We start from the raw sequence: 20450 nt of genomic DNA on the forward strand, positions 1-20450 counted from the left end.
ACTTTGATTTCTAAAATTGTTAAGTAAGCCGTTTCTAAATTTCATAAGAACAAACACAAAGAATAACATACCACTCCTATATAAAAAGAACAAGGTGGGAAGGTTTGCTTTACTGCACGCATTCTCAATAGGGGTAGTATCACTCCAAGGAGGGAGAAAATTGGTTCTTGGAGGAAAAAAAAATCTTAGCTATTACAATGCTTTGTGGCTGTACACAAATCAATCCTTCTTGACAAAATCTTATTCCTTAGTATTTAACTTCATAGAGGGAAGGAGAGAAAATGTCTAAAAAGGCTCCTTAGGGGAGCAATAATAATGACAAAAAAGGTTAAGAAACACTCTTCTACTGGACAACAAGATTTATTACAAAACTACAGTTATGACAGTGTGGTACAACCACAAGGACAGACAAATAGACCAATGGACTAGAAAAAAACCAGAAACAGATATATACATGCATGACTCTTGGTCTATGACAAAGATGGCACTGCAGACCAGAGTGGAAAGAATTATCTTTTCAATAAATGGTGCTAAATCAATTGGATATCCATCTGTGAAAAAATGAAACCCTGATTCCAACCTCATAAGAATCACAAAAATCAATTCCAGGTGGAAATATGAAAAATATAATACTTTGAAGACAATATGAGAGAATTATATTGATGATCTGGGGATAGAAAAATATTTCTTAAATTGAACCCAAAAAAGCACTAACCAAAAAGGAAAAGATTGATCAGTTGGAGTACATTAAAATTAAAAACTTCTGTTCATCAAAAAAAACCATTAAGAGAGTGAAAAGGTAAGCCTCAGAGTAGAAGATACTTGCAACACACATAATCAGAAAAAAGCTCGAATCTAAAATATCCCACAATTATCAAAACAAAAAGTCAAACAACCCCCCTTCCAAATGGGCAAAATACCTAGGAGCACTGCACCAAAGAGACTATTCATATGGTCAGTAAATATATGAAAAGGAGCTCAATACCATTAGTCACTGGAGAAATGCAAATTAAGACTCAATGAAGTACTGCTCATCCCCACCGAAATGAACAAGTATTAGAGAGGCTGTGAAGTAACCTGAATTTATACTCCACTAGTGGGGGTTAAATTGGTACCACTAATTTGGAAAATTGTTTAACAGTATCTAAAGGAACATATACATAACCTTTGAACACTACCACTTCTAGCTATACATGCGCGGGAGCAAGAGACATAACAAGGCTGCTCCTGGCAGCACTATTTGTAACAGCCAAAAGTGTAAACAATGTAAATGTCCATCAATAGAATGGATAAATTGTTTTATCTTAAATGAAATATTAGAATATTTATAGTAATATTCATAGAAATGAAAATAAACAAACTATATCTAATGTAACAAAAAGAATAAATCTTATAAATATTGCTCAAAGAGGCTTTGTGATAATTCTGAGCTGTATGTTTTTATTTTTGTGCACTCCTCTCTATGTGTATTATATTTTATAATACAAAAGGTACAAAAAACGAAATTATAGTAAAAAGAAAGTTATGATTGTGAAATATAAAATATAAAAATACTTTCTTAATTTTAGAAATAGAAACAGAATTCTTTAAAAATACATATAACAAAATGTAAAATAAAATTTAGTTACATATGGCCTGTGAAAGGAGAGACCAGAAAAACATCAAATAAGTTACAGAAAAAGATACAAGAGACAGGGAAAAAAGAGAGCTGAAGAGTCAGACTGGCTCTCTGATCTCATCCAGCATTTTCCTCCTGGCCCACTCTGATCCAACCACATTGATCTCCTTGCTAGTTCTCAAACATAACGTCAGGGCTGCAATATTGTTCTTCTCGCAAACTCTTTCCTCAGATATCCACATTTACTCCCTCACTCTCCTCAGGTCTCTGCTTAAAGACCACCTTATCAGACACTCATTTTTTCCGTGACCAAACTACTGAAAAACCCCAGTGTTCCCTATCCCCTTGGCCTATTTCATCTTTCCCATAGTACTCACCTCCATCTGATATGTATTTATTTATGTGCTGTCTGTCTCTCTCAGTAGTATGTAATCTTAAGATGGGGACTTTTGCCTGTTTTGTTTAAAGCTGGGTCTCTTTTTTTTTTTTTTGAGATTTTATTTATTTATTTATTTTCCCCCCGAAGCCCCAGTAGATTGTTGTATGTCATAGCTGCACATCCTTCTAGTTGCTGTATGTGGGACACGGCCTCAGCATGGCCGGAGAAGTGGTGCGTCGGTGCGCGCCTGGGATCCGAACGCGGGCTGCCAGCAGCGGAGCGCGCGCACTTAACCGCCAAGCCACGGGGCCGGCCCTGCCTGTTTTGTTTAATGTTGAGTCCCTGAAGCCTAGAACCAACTCTAGCTCACAGCAGGTGCTCAATATTTACTGAATGAATGAATGAAAATGAGGACGAAATCTAAATAGCAGAGTCTCCTCCCCCAAAATGTGAAGAGACAGAGAGTATTACCTACAAAGACTGTTACTCACCTGTAATAGCAGACATAAACACAGACAAAAACCCACACAGGCAACATGTACTATGCAGACATACATGTCACACAAACCAACAGAGGAGGAAAGGGGCACCTACATGAAATAATATTCCTATAGTCCTATCCGGTAATCTTCTGGAATTATATAATTTAAAATTTCAAAATGTTACAAAACTAGGGAGTGGGGGGGCATTACCTCTTGATGCAAGCTAAACGAAAATAATCCAAGAGTCAGATTTGGCTACTTATGATCTAGCAAATAATGCTTCTAATACGTGGTCTGTGATTGTTTGAACTGATTTCTTTTAATAATCTTATCTTCTACCCTAATCTCAATCCAAATTATTTGATTATATCCTATACCTTATTATTTCTCCTAAATGTACCCATAACACAATTGCAAATTCAGCACACCGCCCTCTGAATACAGCTCCTATCTTCCGAGCTAACTACCTGTAGGCCATCAATGCGGACAAATTCTCAACCTCCATGGGACCTCCAATCTGTTGACCCAACCACCATTTCACTGTCCATCACTGCCTTCCCCCAATACTTCCATTTGACTCCCCACTTGTTTACAATCCATAGTACATTGTTATAATTTCTCCTTCAACACACCATCAACTTCCTTCACCCTCTCTTTCACCATGGTTCTCCCCCTGTTCCACTGGCTGCCCCTTCTTAGTCCCCTTTCTGGTTCCTCCTCATTTTTCTGACTTCCAAAATTTAACAGTGCCCAGGGCTTCATCTTCAGAGCTTTTTTCTTCTCTATCTATACTTACTCCCTAGAAAATCTCCTATCAGGTCCCATGGCTTTAAATACCATCTTTATGCCGAAAGCTCCCACATTTATATATCGAGCTCAGACCACTCCACTGAAATCCAGATTCCTATGTCTGTCTAGTTACCATCTCTTCCTGGATGTTGAATAGGCATCTCAAAGTAAACATGTATAAAACCAAAATATTTAATTTCTTCCTAAAACCTGCTCTTCCTCCAGCCTTCTCCATTTTTGGTAAATGGTATCTCAATTCTTCCAGTTGTTCAGGCCATGAAACCTTGGAATCATCCGACTTGTCACTTTTTATCTCATACCCCACATCCAAATCATCACCAAATCTTCTTAGTTCTACAAACTGTAATGGACCACTTCTCAACACTTCCACCACTGCCATAGTCATCTCATGTTTTGACTATATTTTAACAGTGTAGTAACTGGTCTTCCTACTATTACCCTTCTCCCTCAATTTATTCTTTCTAGCAATCAGTTTTCTTTCTAAAATGTAAATGAGGTTGTGTAACTCTGCTCAAAACCCTGCAACAACTTCCAAAGTCCCGACCACTAAATATCCTAACAAAACAAAGTCTCCACCTCCAATTCTAGCCCTCAATTCATCTCCTACTACTCTCTCCCTAACTCACTCCACTCAAGGTACACTGGCCTCCTTACTGTTCCTTGAAATGTCAAGAATGCTCCCAATTCAGGGTCTTGGCATTGGTTCTTTCCTCTCCCTGGGTAGCCCTTCCTCCTAATATCAGTCCTTGAGTCTCAGGTCTCTGCTCCAGTGTCACTAAGAGAAAGGCCTTCCCTGACTATACCATCAATCATTATTTCTTTATCACTTACCCAGCTTTATTATACTTCATAACACTTATCTTGTATACCATATATTTGTTTATTGCCCGTCTCACCAATAAGAATGTAAGCTCCTTAATGCAGGAACTTTGTTTCATTCACTGCTGCATTCTCAGAGCAGGGATCAGTGCACACAGTAGGCACTCAATATTTGTTGAATGATTGAATGAGTGTTCTTCATAATTTTTTAAAATAAACAACTTTATTTTACAAATAAAATTTTACATTCAAAATGGTGATAGTTTTTACATCAAACTATCTTTTTTATGTAGTTTTTTCCATGTTTTTATGAGACTAGTCCAAAAATTAACAATATGTGAGGTATTTGTGATCTTCCTCCTACTGAAGGGTTTCTCAACCTCAGCACTACTGACACTTTGGGCTAGATCATTCTTTGTTGTGGGATACTGTCCTGTGCATTGTAGCATACTTAGCAGCATCCCTGGCCTCTACCCACTAGATGCCAGTAGCACTCTCCCAGTTGTGATAACCAAAAAGGTCTCCAGACATTACCAGTGTCCCCTGGGGGGCAAAGTCTCCCTCTTTCCCCCACTGTACTACTGGGAGAGATGTGGTTTTGTCTGTTTCTCAAAAATGAAAATAGCTTAGATCACAACTGAGATATCTAAAGTAAACAAATTTGTATTTTCAAATGGCTAAATAGCCAACTTCACATGCTGAGGTTAGGTTCCTGTGGCAATTATCCTTGCATAAAATAAAATCCTCTTATATCTATATGGTTATCAGCACTTTTTGGAATGGACCTTAGCTTAAGTTTTATCATTATGTTCAAAAATACAGGAACAGAAGGTACAGGACTATTCTGTACATCCCTCTCTCACCTCCAGCCCCCAGATAAAATGCACTTTTTCAGTCTTGTTAAATCCTAATTAAAATTAATAACTAAATGAAAAAAATCACTAATCATACCTACCTAATGACTATCACTGTTCAGAATTATACATTAAATTTTGATGCAGATACAAATGCAGCTTTCTTAGAGAACAAAATTCACTGGCACTTGACTACCAGGTTCATGGCTGAGGGTAAAATATTTCAGAAAAAATCATTTTGTCTGCTTTCTCTTATTTTAGCAGTAAAAACTATAGAAAAGTTGGAACAATTCAATAAGAAAACGATAACATATTTGCTGGCTAAATTTACCATTTAATATGGTGCTATAGTTTTTGGTAAAAGTAAAAGAGAAACGAGACAATAAAATTGCTGCCAGGGTTTAACTATTTAAACTCAAAGTGACTAAAACATTCTATAGAGAAATAAAAACTGCTAAACCTTTTATGCTAACTGCTATAATATTCATAAATAATCAGCCATATAAACAAATTTAATGAGGACATATACTCAGTAGACCTGGTAGTGCAGGGCAATGTCAAGATGTATTATAAGGTTTCTGTGTTCCATCTGTCACTAAAGTCACAGGGATATACTGACACATAGAATTGACAATTGTTAGAAAAATAGGATATTCTAAAACTGTTTTTTTCCCTACAAAAAAAAAAGAAAAATTTTACCAAGAGATAATATCTCCACTAGCATTTCAGGATATATGAACAAAAATGCCAAATTATCTTTCTACTAGCCTTAAAAATAATTTTCATCTCACATTATATTTATCTTAATTCCACACTATTCCTGGCTATTCTTCATTAGTCTTGCCAAAAAATCCAAAAAGCTAAACATATATTTCAGCAATTTTATCCATTCTAAAGTGACTATGATAAATAACCCTATAGATAACAAAAAACAAAGGTTATTGAGTAAAGCCTAAACTATTTTTTAAAATAGTAATAAATAACAGAAGTACTCAGGATACTTCGATTGTATAAAAAGATTAAATAAATTATAAAGAGATCTATCAATATTCAAAGCTACCTGCAACCAAGTCTTCTGGCTATTTCTGTTCTTTGTTAGCCAAAAAGCTAGGCAAATCATTCTGTGGCATGGTTATATCTGACATCAAATCCCTGGCAACACTATTAGATATGAGCTATTTGGAATAATAATGTATCTTCCTAGCTGAAGAGTGGGCTGGACTGCTAAACAGTATTTATTTTCCCCTTCTGAATACTGGCAGAATGTCCTTTATTGAAATTCTCTCCCTTCCTTCTCCACTTCTGTCACTCTCCCCATAGCCTTAAATGCAGTTAGTATATTAGTTTTTGCCCTTCACATAAAAATAGGTATAAAAAAATCAATTAGAAATTATCTGAATCTACTTCATCTGAAAACAATTTGAAAGATATAACTTTAGAACTAAAATGGTATGCCACAAATGATTAGTTGCATAATCTCTACACTGATAGCCACAAATTATTTATTTAAAAAGAAAGCAACCTCTTATTTTCTCATGTAGAGACAGTATCGCCTAGATTGCCAGCAGGTATATAGTTTTAAAAATATTTTTAACCCACAATAATGCCTTTATAAGATGTATTTTGACATTCTTTATATTACATAAACTACTAAAAATGGGTTGCCTCAACGAAAAATGAGAACTGCCAAGTATGAATTTACCAGTCAGGAGATTCAATGAGCTTTCTCTGAAGAGCAGATTTTGTGATGCTTGAGTATTTTTTAATCTGTATTGTTTTTAAATGAACAATGCTAAAATAATATTGCTAAAAAATTTCCTCAGGGAAAAATGCAAAAATTGGAATAGCAGCTTGATAGCATAGAAAGAACACTGACTTAGGGAAAGACAGAAATCAGACCAAATCACACCCCTGCCAAGGGGTAATTCTCTGCTTGGACAAGTTATTGGACCTCTCTGAATCTCAGTCATCTTATCTGTACAATGGGAACCATATATTTATCCCCTCAGGGATATTTTAAATGAGTTGACATTTTTCAGTAATCAAATGCTTACACATCCGGAATAATATAAAGTAAAAATCATGAAATATATGACTAATGAAATATTCATGAATCAACAAATAATAAATTTTAGAAAGTATACTCTCTAAGTATAGTGATACCTTCCTTCATATTTAATTAAAAAGCTATAATTTTCTAATATTGGTTTTGGTAAACAACTAGCATACAATGAAATTAAACACATTATTATAATTTAATAATATGCTAAATGACCAGGCATTTACTTATAAACATTTAAAATAACTATGTAAAAAATAGTCAAATATGGACCTTGGTCAGAGAAAATTCATTTTCTTTAATATCCATCTATTTTATTCATTTAAAATGAGAATCATTCTGCAATCTACAGATTTTGAAATAAATTTAAAATAATTTTCCTCTCAATAACTACTTAAAGCAAGACATTAGTCTCAAGAGCAGTTTTAAGTAAAATTTAACATTATATTGGCATGATAAGTGCAAATCATGGTCAAACTAATTTGACATCTAACATTTGAAAATCTCCAAATATCTCAAAGTAAGCTTGTAACTCTTATTGATTTTGGATTCTGTGATTCTAACTAAAAATGTTTAATTCATTCCCATTTATTTAGAAAGACACCTATTAAAGTTTCTGTAATTTGTCTAGATATGAATTTTTCTCTTAATATTAAATGAGAATTTTGAGATTTTTTTTGTTACTCTTCACAAAGAAGATAGTAATACTAATTCTTCTTAGGTTTGTAAGTCTTCAGTATATAACTTAGAATATAAATCAGTATGTATAGCTTAAAAATAAATCCTTATTTTGGGCATTGATCCATGATGAATAAATTCCTTATCTCCTACACCTTTTACCACCTCCTTCCCTCATTAAAGGATACATTAAAGTATTTCCTCAAAACTGCACATAGTAAAAACATATAAATCCTTGCAAGTCCATGATAGATGGGTATTTTAAAAGTAAAGATGAAGAAGAAACCTAAAAAGCATTAAGTTACTCTAAAAAACAATGAGGCAGTTGCAAAGCAATGAAAACAATCCAGCACAGAAAGAACTCCCCTTAAAAGAGAAAGCTAAGAGAAGAGAGAAATGGGAGAAAATCAGGGTCCCAAACCCTTCATTACCCAGGGTGTGTGAACAGCCTGCTTTCTCTCAACTCCCTCTTTCCCATGTGCCTAACTGTAATGTACCAGTTTTCTACTGAATACAGGTTAAGTGCCATTACAACAAAGTTTAAAGGGCAATCCATTTTTTCTTTTGTTTAATGAATAAACACTTTCATCTTAAAAAACAAAACAGAACAAAAGAAACAAAAACCTAAGGAAGAGTTAACACTTTCTTTTCCTACTCAGAGAGCAAGCACTGAGCTTTAGAATTTAAAGACGGGCTAGAAAAGCTACTATGCTGCCATCTACCTACCTGAAAGGGTATAAAGAAGAATGCCAACAAGCTTTCATATCCTCTGGCTGACAGAGAAAATAGGGTCAAAGCCCATGGCATACTTTAACTGTACTTACCTCCACAAGAAAGATGCATGGTACTCATTAATATAATCTTCAAAGATAATTAGGGACATTTGGGGATCTTTACTCCATATCCCAAATAATGGAAAAGATAAAAGGTCAATGAACAAGGTTTCTGACACTATCTGGCCAGCTTTACACACAAAATGAGGAGCTGGATATAGTTTTTTGTTTGTTTGTTTTAGAGAAAAATGAAAGAAACACACACAAGGACTTAGGAAAAAAACTGGTGGAGTAGGATTGTTTGAGGAATATTCCACTACAAAACATTATTTTTTTTTTATGTTAATGGTAACAACGGTGACTTTTATATTGAAATTACTGGTAATTTTTTCTATCTTTATTAAAAAATACAATAAATGTCATCACCAAAAGAAATGCTATAGAAAGCACAACGTTCTATTATTTAGCCTTAGAATATTTGCTACACAGTATATTAGTATTTTAGAACAGATTTGACCTTAAACCCAATTATTCCAATTTCTGCCTCAAGCCTTTTGTTGTTCTCTTGTCCGGCAATGACTTCCTTCATCACTCCCCCTAGTTAATCTCTACCTATACTGTAAAGTCCATCACAAGTCTCATCCCTACAGCACTACAGCTCTCAAGCCTTACGGCTACAGGAATATTGTTCTGTATCCCTCCACAGCATGCTGTTTACGCAGACTATGACCTGAGTTGTGCAGTTGGCAGCACTGATTAGAATCTCTTGGGAAGACATGTTTAAACAAAATGCTACTGCCAATGACACCTATAAGGGAAGAGACTGTATGAGACTAACTCTCCCAGTGAGAACACTACTAAAAGCCAAATAACATCCAACTAATTGATAAATAAACAGCAGACTGATAAATAAACAGCAGACTGAAGGCAAGAGAAAGTAGCCAAACTAGCCAGGACTTAAAAGGCCAAGATTCCAGAGAGAGTAGAAATGTATTAAGGTGAGTCCTATAGTCTACACTGCTTTTTACCTTAAGGTACTTGCCAATTTATAGGCAGTATTGCATGAAAGGTCGAGTAGAAGTGGAGACTCAGAGCGTTCTGTAATCTCACAAAGCTGGGGGAACAACAAGGAGAAGGCACAATCCACAGTGAACACCTAAGTTTTTCAGCTGAGACTCCTGAAGGCTATATATAAGAGAAAAGGCAAACTGAAACTAGACCTTCACAAAGACAAAACCAATAATCATAAATCCTTGCAAAATCTCAATAAACACAATAAATGTCATCTTCAAAAGAACTGCCGTATTAAGACCAATGTTCTATTATTTAGCCTTAGAAATATTTGTTATACAAACCCTTGATTGGATCAAGATGAGCCTTCTCCTATTGCCTGTCCAAAAAAAGGAGTAAATTATATCTTCAAAAAGAAAACATCAATCAGATCTTCTACAATTTGTCATACAAAATGCCCAGTATCCAACAAAACTTATCAGATCTGTCAGAAGAAAGGACCAAATGTCTGGAAACTATGAGAGAGAAGAAAAAAAAAGTCAACAGAAACAGACCCACAAATTGATCTCAATATTGAAGTTATCAGACATAGATATTAAAATTACTTTAACTAAAATGTTCAGAAATATAGATAACAAATGGAGAATTTTACCAGAGAAGTAATCTATGAAAAGAAGTATCAAATGGAAATTCTGAAAGTGAAAAACATAACTGAATTAATAACTCAACAGTTATAAAAACATAATAACTGAATTAATAACTCAACAGAAAGTGAAAAACATAATAACTGAATTAATAAAAACATAACTGAATTAATAACTCAATAATTGACAGTAAATTAGAGCAGAAGAGCTGATTAGGTCAGTAGAAAATAGTCAGAAGCACAGAGAAAAAAAAAAGAAAATGCAGAAAAGACTGCAAAAGTTACACAGTGCAGTGAGATCTCATGTACATATAATTAGAATCCCAGAAATGCAAGAGAAAAAATTAGGCAGAAGTAATATTTGAAGTGACTTACCATGAAATGTCCATAACTTAAGAATGTCATCAAGCCAGAGTCAAGAAGTTATATAAATTCTCAAATAGGAAAAATGCAAAGAAAACAACAATGAAGCACATCATAGAATAACTGCTAAAATATAAAGACCAAAAAAACTCGTAGGAGTTCTCATCCAAGATGTCACCAGATGAGGCTCCTGAACTGAACTCTTCCCACAGACATGCTGAATCTACGGCTACACAGGGAGAAACTCCCTTTGAAAAAAATCCAGAAACTAGCTGAGTGACCCCTACACATCAGGCACACCACTACAGAAAATCATCAAATCACAAAGGAAGAGAGCCAAGAGAAGAAGAAATAACACAGGAATTACAAAACCGCCAGAAAACAATTAACAAAATGGCAATAGTTAAGTCCATACCGATCAATAATTACTTTAAATGTAAAGAGAATAAACTATCCAATCAAAAGAAATAGAATGGCTAAATGGATACAAAAAAACAAGACTCAACTATATGGTGCCTATAAGAGATTCATTTCAGCTTTAAGGACACACAGACTGGAAGTGAAGGGATGGAAAAAGATATTTCACGCAAATAGAAACCAAAAGAAAGCAGAGGTAGCCATACTTATACCAGACAAAGTAGAATTTAAGCCAAAGACTATAATGAGAGACAAAGACGGTCAATATATAATAATAAAGGGGTAAAGGGGTCAATCCAACAGGAGGATATAACCTTTCTAAATACATACGCATGCAACATATGAGGCCTAAATACATAAAGCAGATATTAACAGACCTGAAGGGAGAAATAGACAGCAATACAATAATAGTAGGGGACTTCAATACCTCAGTTTAAACAATGGATTGATCATCCAGATAGAAAATCAATAAGGAAACACTAGACTTAAACTACATGTTAGACCAGATGGACATAGACATTTACAGATCATTCCATCCAACAGCAGCAGAATACACATTCTTCTCAAGGCACACGGAATATTCTCCAGGACAGATCATATATTAGGCCACAAAAAAAAGTCTTAATAAATTTAAGAAGATGGAAATCACATCAAGCATCTTTTGCAACCACAATGGTATGAAACTGGAAATCAATTACAAGAAGAAAACTGGAAAATTCACAAACATGTGGAGATTAAACAACATACTACTGAACAACCAACGGGTCAAAGAGGAAATCAAAAACTATCTTGAGGCAAATGAAAATGTAAATACAACATACCACAACTCATGGGAAGCAGCAGAAACAATTTTGAGGGAAGTTCATAGCAATAAATGCCTACATTAATTAAAAAAAAAATCTCAAACAGACTTACACCTCAAGGAACTAGAAAAAGAACAAACCAAGCCGAAAGTTAGTAGAAGGAAGGAAATAACAAAGATAAGAGCAGAAATAAATGAAATAGAGACTAAAAAGACAATAGAAAAGATGAAGGAAACTAAAAGGTGGTTTTTTTTAAAGATAAAATAGACAAACCTTTAGCTAGACTCGCTAAGAAAAAAAGAGAAGCAACTCAAATAAAATCAGAAATGAAAGAGGAGACATTATAACTGATACCAAACAAATACAAAGGATCATAAGAGACTACTATGAGAAATTATATACCAACATACTGGAAAACCTGCAAGAAATAGATAAATTCCTAGAAACATACAACCTACCAAGATTGAATCATGAAGAAACAGAAAATCGGAACAGACCAATTACTAGCAAGGATATTGAATCAGTAATCAAAAACCTCCCAAAAAAGAAAAGTCCAGGACCAGATGGCTTCACATGTGAATTCTACCAAACATTTAAAGAATTAACACCAGTACTTCCCAAACTTTTCAAAAAAGTTAAAGAGAAGGGAACACTTTTAAAATCATTTTACAAGGCCAGCATTAACCTGATACCAAAACCAGACAACAACATTAGAAGGAAAAAAATTACAGGCCAATATCCTATGAACATAGATGCAAAAATCCTCTACAAAATATCAAGAAACCAAATTCAACAATACATTAAAAGGATCATACACCATGATCAAGTAGGATTTATCCTGGGGATGCAAAGGTGCTTCAACATCTGCAAATCAATCAATGTGATACACCACATTAACAAAACAAAGAATAAAAATCACAAGATCATCTCAATAGATTTAGAAAAAGCACTTGACAAAATTCAACATCCATTCACGATAAAAACTCTCAAAAACAAAACTGGGTATAGAGGGAATGCACTTCAACATAATAAAGGCCATATATAACAAGCCCACAGAAACATCACACTTGAAAAAAACTGAAAGCTTTTCCTCTAAAATCAGGAACAAGGTAAGGATGCCCACTCTTATGACTTTTACTCACATAGTACTGGAAGTCAGACCAATTGGGTAAAAAAAAAGAAATAAAACACATCCAAATTAGAAAGGAAGAAGTAAAACTGTCTCCACTTGCAAATGACATAATATTATATACAGAAAACCTAAAGACCCCATCAAAAATCTTACAACTAATACATGCATTAAGTAAAGTTGCAGGATTCAAAATCAATATAAAAATATTAGTTACATTTCTATATACTAATAACAAACTATCAGAAAGAGATATTAAGAAAACAATGCCATTTACAATTGCATCAAAAAGAAAAATACCTAGGAATAAATTTAATCAATGAGGTGAAAGATCTGTACAGAGAAAACTATAAGACATTGATGAGAGAAATTGAAGACGACACTAATAATAATAAATGGAAATCTATCTTGTGTTCATGGATTGGAAGAATTAAATATTCTTAAAATGTCCAAACTACTCAAGCCATCTACAGATTCATTGCCTTTCCTATCAAAATTCCAATGGCACTTTTCTCAGAAATAGAACAAACAATCCTAAAGTTTGTATGGAACCACAAAAGACCCTGAATAACCAAAGCAATCTTGAGAAAAAAGAAAAAGTTGAAAGCATCACATTTCCTGATTTCAAACTATATTACAAAGTTATAGTAATCAAAAACAGACACACTGATCAATGGAACAGAAGAGCCCAAAAATAAATCCATGTATATATGGTCAATTAATTTTTGACAAAGGACTCAAGAGTAGTCAATGGAGAAAGGACAGTCTCTTCAATAAACGTGTTGGAAAAACTGGATGGCCACATGCAAAAGAATGAAACCATACACAAAAACCAGCTTCAAATGGACTAGAGTTGAATGTAAAACCTGAAACCATAAAACGCTTGGAAGAAAACATATTGGGTAAGCTCCTTGATGTTGGTCTTGGCAAAGATTTTTTGGATTTGAGACCAAAAGCAAAGGCAACAAAAGCAAAAATAAACCAGTGAGACTACATCAAACTAAAAAGCTTTTTTTGCACAACATAGGAAACCATCAACAAAATGAAAACACAACCTATGAAATAGGAAAAAATATTTGCAAATCATATTTCTGATAAGAGATTAATAACCAAAATATATAAAGAACTCACACAACTCAATAGCTAAAAAACAATTTGATTAAAAAATGGGCAGAGGACCTGAATAGACATTTTTCTAAAGACATACAGATGGCCAATAGGTACATGAAAAGGTGCTCAACATCACTAATCATCAGGGAGATGCAAATCAAAACCATAATAAGATATCACCTCACATGTGTTAGAATGGCTATTATCAAAAAGACAAGAGAAAAGTGTTAGCAAGGATGGGGAGAAAAGGGAACTCTTGCGTACTGCTGGTGGGAATGTAAATTGATGCAGCCACTATGGAAAACAGTATGGAGGCTCATCAAAAAATTAAAAATAGAACTACCATATGATCCAGCAATTCCACTTCTAGGTATATATCCAAAGGAAATGAAACAGGATATTGCAGCAACATCTGCACTCCCATATTCATTGCAGCATTATTCACAATAGCCAAGATATGGAGGCAACCTAAATGTCCATCAATGGATAAATGGATAAAGAAGATGTGGTATATAGACACAATGGAATATTATTCAGCCATGACAAAGAAGGAATCCTGCCATTAGCAACAACATGGATGCACTTTGAGGGCATTATACTAAGTGAAATAATCCAGAGAGAAAGACGAATACTGCATGGTATCACTTCTATACGTGGAATTATATTTTAAAAAGTCAAACTCATAGAAACAGAGAGTAGAAAAGTGGTTGCCAGGGGCAGGGGGTGGGGGAAATTGGGAGAGTTTGGTAAAAAGGTACAAGCTTTATCACAAAATGAGTAAAGTCTGAGAATCTAATGTAAAACATAGTGATCATAGTTGATAACACTTCATTGTATAACTGAAATTTGCTAAGACAGCAGTTCTTAAATGTTCTCACCAAAAAAAAAAAAAAAGATAAATATATGAGGGGATGGATGTGTTAATTAACTAGATGAGGGGAATCCCTTCACAGTGCATATGTATATCAAATCACCATGATATACAATTTAAATATCTTAACAATTTTATATGTAATTATACCTCAATAAAGCTGAAATAAAACAAATAATTAACTAACTAACTAAATCATAAAAGCTGCCAGAGAAAAAACACATTACTTCAATGGAGTAACAATAAGACTAGCAACTGACTTTACAACCGAAACAATGGAAACCATGAAACAATGGAATAACATCTTTTAAAAATTGAAACTCCAACCTATTATTCTATGCCAAGCAAATAAATCCTTCAAAAATGAAAGAGAAATAAAGACTTTTGGAAGACGTAATCAAGAGGACATGACTGTCGGTTTACCCTCGAGCTAAACGCAGGCAATCCCCTGTCCTTGGAATATAAGCTCTGCCTACTGTTCCCACACTAGGAGCTGTTTCAAGGATGCAGCCTTGAGAGAGTAAGGTGTTGCTGAGACCACCTGGACAGTTAAGATCTCTATATAAATTTTTAAGATTTGGCAGGTGGGTACAGAGATCTACTCAACTTGCAGTCACCCAAGACAAGTCTTGTATGTAAGTTCCCTTGCTCATTAAACCTGCCACCTACCAATCTGGAGTGGCATGCCTCTTCAGTCTCTCCCTGCCCTGTGTGTCTGGGGGCCAGTTTCAGATTACACCCGGGAAGCTCCTGAGGCTATAAACTAACAAGGCATTTTCAGATGAACCAAAACTGGGAATACTTGTTCCAGCAGACTTGCACCAAGAGGCAGAAAAAAATACTCCCAGAAAGAAGCCTAGAAATTTATGAAGACATGAAGGACTAGGAAAAGTATCAATATGCGGATAACTCTAAATGAATACTGACTTCATGTAACACATGCATTATAACATATAATATATAAACAACAATAACAATGTCTTACTGTCATGTGTTTTAGTTCTACATCTATTTTATACCTCACAATATCAAAAATGATGATGATAAGAGATATTCTAAGGCCACTGTATTCATTATCTGGGCAATGGTCAAAGTACTAACTTATATTAAACTTCAAAAAAATCAACAAAGAATATTTTCATCTCTGGGAAAACCATTAAAAGAAGAGTAGAAAAAGAAAAGCCATCACAACAGATAAATTGGATTTTTTTTTAATTGAAGATTCCAAAGCAGGCAAGAAAAGGAGAAAAATGGAAACAAAGAAGAGATAGGTTAAACAGAAAATAAACAGTAAGATGATAAAATTAATATCAGTTACACTAAATAAAAATGGACTGAATATTCAATATTCTGAATATTCAAGACAAAGATTATCACACTATATATTTTTTTAAAAAATGACATATTTGGTATCTACAAGACACACGGATAAGACATAACAAGTGAGAAACACTGAAAATAAAAAAATAGAAAAAGATACACCATGAAAATACTAACTGAAAGAAAGCTGATAGAGCTAAATTAATAACAGAAAGAAAAACACTTTAAGACAAGAATCATTACTAAGATAAAGAGATGTAATTTATAATGATATAAGAGTCAATCTATCAGAAAGATATTAGAATTCCAAGATTGTATGCATCTCATATTATAGCTTCAAATTATCAACATCTAAATGAATGAAATGACTAGAACTCATTTCAATGATGATTGAGCACCTACTGAACATTCATTTTGCTTCAGATCCTTGGAATATTTGGGTGTATATAAATTATAAAATATTTTCTCGAGGTTTAGTTATAATTCTGGTCCTAGAATTTAGCTTTATTCTAGTAAATTTAAGTAGGTTAGAAACACCAACAATAAACATTCTATTTTTATGAATTTAAATTAATCAAACAAAATTGTCTTTCCTTATATTGCACAACATTATGCATACCTCTCTACATACCTAACTTGAAAATATATGAATCACTTCATTCATTCGGAGGCTATATCCTAAACAAGGTTAAAATATACTGGATTCCTCAAGAGGATGTTAAACGATCTTGGAAATATAACATAACCTCTTTGGGTTTCAATTTCATTATCTCTGACGTGAAGGTAATTATAAAAGCATCCTACTTAATAAAACAAGGATACTATAAGACTTGGTCTATGACAACAATTCCTGCTCAGCACTATTAGTAAAATAACTGTGTCAGGTCCTTAGAACTATTTATAATTTACTGCTTATTACCAAAATAGTTATATTACAACCAGTATGATCTAGCTAATTATTTGATTTTCATTTGGTAATGCTAAACTAACATATATTATTATGATTTTCAAAAAAATCATTGCTTCTACAATTGATTGCTCTAAGGAAAACTTGGTTTGAATTTTCAAAACCCAACTTATACTCATTTTTTTATATTTTATCCCTAAATTTTTAACCTCTTAATAAACTTTTACTATGCTGCTAGTCTTTTGTCAACATTCAGTATGTATGTAAATATATACATATTTCTAAGTATTCAAATATTATCATCTATAATCAGTTTTTCCATTTAAAAAAAAGTGATTGCTTCTCTAATTGGTAGTAGTTTTACCAGTTTCTGTCTTTCATTTGGAAAGGGAAATCAGTTTATAATTTCAAATGTCTTAATCATTCAGTTAAATAATACTATTATATTCCTTTTTTTTTTTTCCTGCTGAGGAAGATTAGCCCTGAGCTAACATCTGTCCCAATCTTCCTCTATTTTGTATGTGGGTCACTGCAACAGCATGGCTTGCCCAGTGGTGTAGGTCCGTGCCCGGGATCCGAACCCATGAAACTGGGCTGCAGAAGTGGAGCAAGTGGAACTTGAACCACTGGGCCACGGGGCCAGCCCTCATTATATTCTTATTTGAGTATTGGAATTTCTTTAGTTGTTCATCAGTCTCCCAGTAATACTGTTAGGAAGTCTATGAAATTTTCATAAAAATTAATAGGCCAAAGAAAAATTGTTCCCTCCCTCTGAGAGTTTTAACTAAAATCAAATGTAATATAAATTGAATGTCTGTTATATACCAAGTACTTTTACATGTGTTATCTCATTTAATCTCATTCTTATTCACATTTTTCAGAAGAGGACACTGCAATTCAGAAAGGTTAAATGATGTGTCAAAGGTTATACAGATAATAAGAAAAGCCAGGTTTTGATCCTAGGTGTGTCTGTTTACAAAGCCAAGATCATTCCACTACCAACGGTTGGCAAATTCAATATAAAAAGCAGATAGTTCATATTTTAGGCTTTCCAGGCCATATGTCTCTGTCACAACTACTCAACTCTGCTGTTGTGCACAAAAGCAACTGTAGACAATATATACACAAATGAGAGTCACTGTGCTTCAGTAAACCTTTACTAACAAAAACAGGTGCAGGGTCAAATTTAACCCAAGGCCCATAGTTTGCCAATTCCTCCACTATACTACAATGCGGTCCCTCCTAGAGAATCTCTACTACCTTTTCATTAACCAATAAATTTTCTCTCTCTTTCACTTTTTAAAAAATTATGATCTTAATCTTACTGGGAAATTTTATTTTAATGCTTTTCTTATTAGCTCAATTATTTGAAACAGGTTACTCTTAGGTAAATATGTACAACCTTTTACATATTCTAACTATAATACCAATTATATCAGAAATTAATCTATATTTAATTTTAATTGCTTAAAATTAATATCTAACTAAAATTAATATCTAATAAGCATAATCACCACAAGGCAGTGAAGCAAATATTCTCTTTTAATTATATAAAATGATGTGTACAAAAAAAGATCTAAATACACAGAACTTAAAGACCTTCTCACATTTGCTTCCTTATTCCAAAATTTAATTGTATGTACCACCACTGAACTTGTTATTTTTAATATAAAAGATTTAAACACTATAAAATGATATAAATAGGAATGAAAAATTCTCTTTCTCCATCAGGGATTCTATTCTTTCCTCCTCTCTCCTTCCCTACTTTGCTTTTTCACACGCACATTTGCACACTTATGCCTGCTCTCTTTCTCTGTCTCACACACACATACACACGTGAGCACACACACAGGGTATTTTAAAAACAATCCAAGTCCAAATAACACACAAGATCAGGCTCAAATACCAGCCCTATATGTAAAACAAAAGATAAGATTCAGACACAAGATCAATTCAAATACCAGCCCTACAACTAAAACCAGTTGAATAATTACTTCCCAGCTTTGTGCTTCCAGTAACTACTTATTTAACCTCTATTAGTCTGTTTCCTCATCTATAAAAATGGGGAAAAAAACTGTACCCACTTCATGCAGTTGTTGTGAGCATTAAAGTGAAAATTAAAATGACACACCCACAGCATAGTGTTGATACATAGTTAAGGACTTAAAACGTCTAGTTGCTGCACATCACCACTACCATCACCATTTTGGGCAACTCTTATTAACATCTACTGCAGTTCCTCCACAAAACAGGAAAAGCATTGTCTCAAATGGTATATATAACAACAACCCTTTAAAGCATCCTGCAAATTCTTCTTATCATTATTGTTAAAAGTCAGGGAGAAAAAAGTTCTTTTTCACAAGAATTTAACATGCCTTTGAGAACTTTTACAAAATCAATGTCTATTTTCATTCCTGAAAAGAAACAAAAAGTTAACATGTTTCCCTTTGTTCTTCATTATTGTAGATATTTTTAAACCAAAACATATAAATTGAAAGATCTAATATGTTGCTTTTCAAAGAAAGTCACTTAACACTAACAAATAATCATAAATGGATTTGGTTAAAAGGGAACATCAGATTAGAGTCTACTTTCTCAATCCCAATATATTTTAAAATTCACCAATTTGGGGGTTTATTTCTGCTATTTTTGTTTTCAATCTCCTGCACTGAAAGGAGCCACATATTAATAACTGTAAGCTACAGCTGCTCTAACATTAGTGGACATAAACGTTTCTTACCAAGTTACGCTTTTTTAGTGGAAGAAAGTAATAATAGTGGCAGAAAGAAAACATCAGTGCGTAGCAAGTAAGAAGTTCAGTGTAGAAACACAACTGCAGAAAAAGCCAATGATTATCTTCACCAACACAATTGTTAATCCTGAAGAAAAAGAATAAAAAAAGAATCAATATTCTAAACTTGAATAAGACATCAACTTCAGGATTGGTAAAACTAAAAGTAAGTACAAACAATTTCATATATGCTTAACTTCATGGAGATATGCTAAAGCCACTCAAACCTAAAAGCAAACGGTGCATGGGAATAGACATAATAAATATGCCATCTCACATTCGTAAAGCACTTTCTACTTTACAAAGGAAGTCCCTGTGTGTGATCCCTGTTCAACTCACAACAACTCAGTGAGACAGGAAGAGCAGATGGCAGTCTCCTTGTTTCACTGATATGGAAACGGGAACAAAGGAGTTAAGACACTTGCCAGAGGATGCACAGTAAGAAGAGACCGCGGCCAAGAGGACAGGAACCCTCTTCCACATATTGTGCTTCCACTACAGCATTCTAGCCATGGAGAGCAATTTGAATGGTGTGAAGTAAAATAACTTAAACCTGCCACTCTGGCTAAGCATCTACAGTTTTTCTGACTTTAAAAATCTATCCTTGGTTGCC

General features: G+C 33.9%; 1 protein-coding gene across 4 annotated transcripts in view; it reads right to left on the reverse strand.

Moving 5' to 3' along the window:
* Positions 1–20450, reverse strand: part of ZDHHC21 (zDHHC palmitoyltransferase 21) — an 80079-nt gene that overhangs the window by 31208 nt on the left and 28421 nt on the right. For all 4 annotated transcript variants that reach the window (XM_087444604.1, XM_087444603.1, XM_087444601.1 and 1 more), the window contains one exon: positions 19787–19925. In XM_087444604.1, the coding sequence (XP_087300730.1) occupies positions 19787–19925 (139 nt within the window). The remainder of the gene's footprint in view (positions 1–19786; positions 19926–20450) is intronic.

This window comes from Ceratotherium simum, chromosome 20, assembly GCF_057802395.1.
Source record: "Ceratotherium simum simum isolate JZ-2026a chromosome 20, ASM5780239v1, whole genome shotgun sequence".
NCBI classification, from domain to species: Eukaryota; Metazoa; Chordata; class Mammalia; order Perissodactyla; family Rhinocerotidae; genus Ceratotherium; species Ceratotherium simum.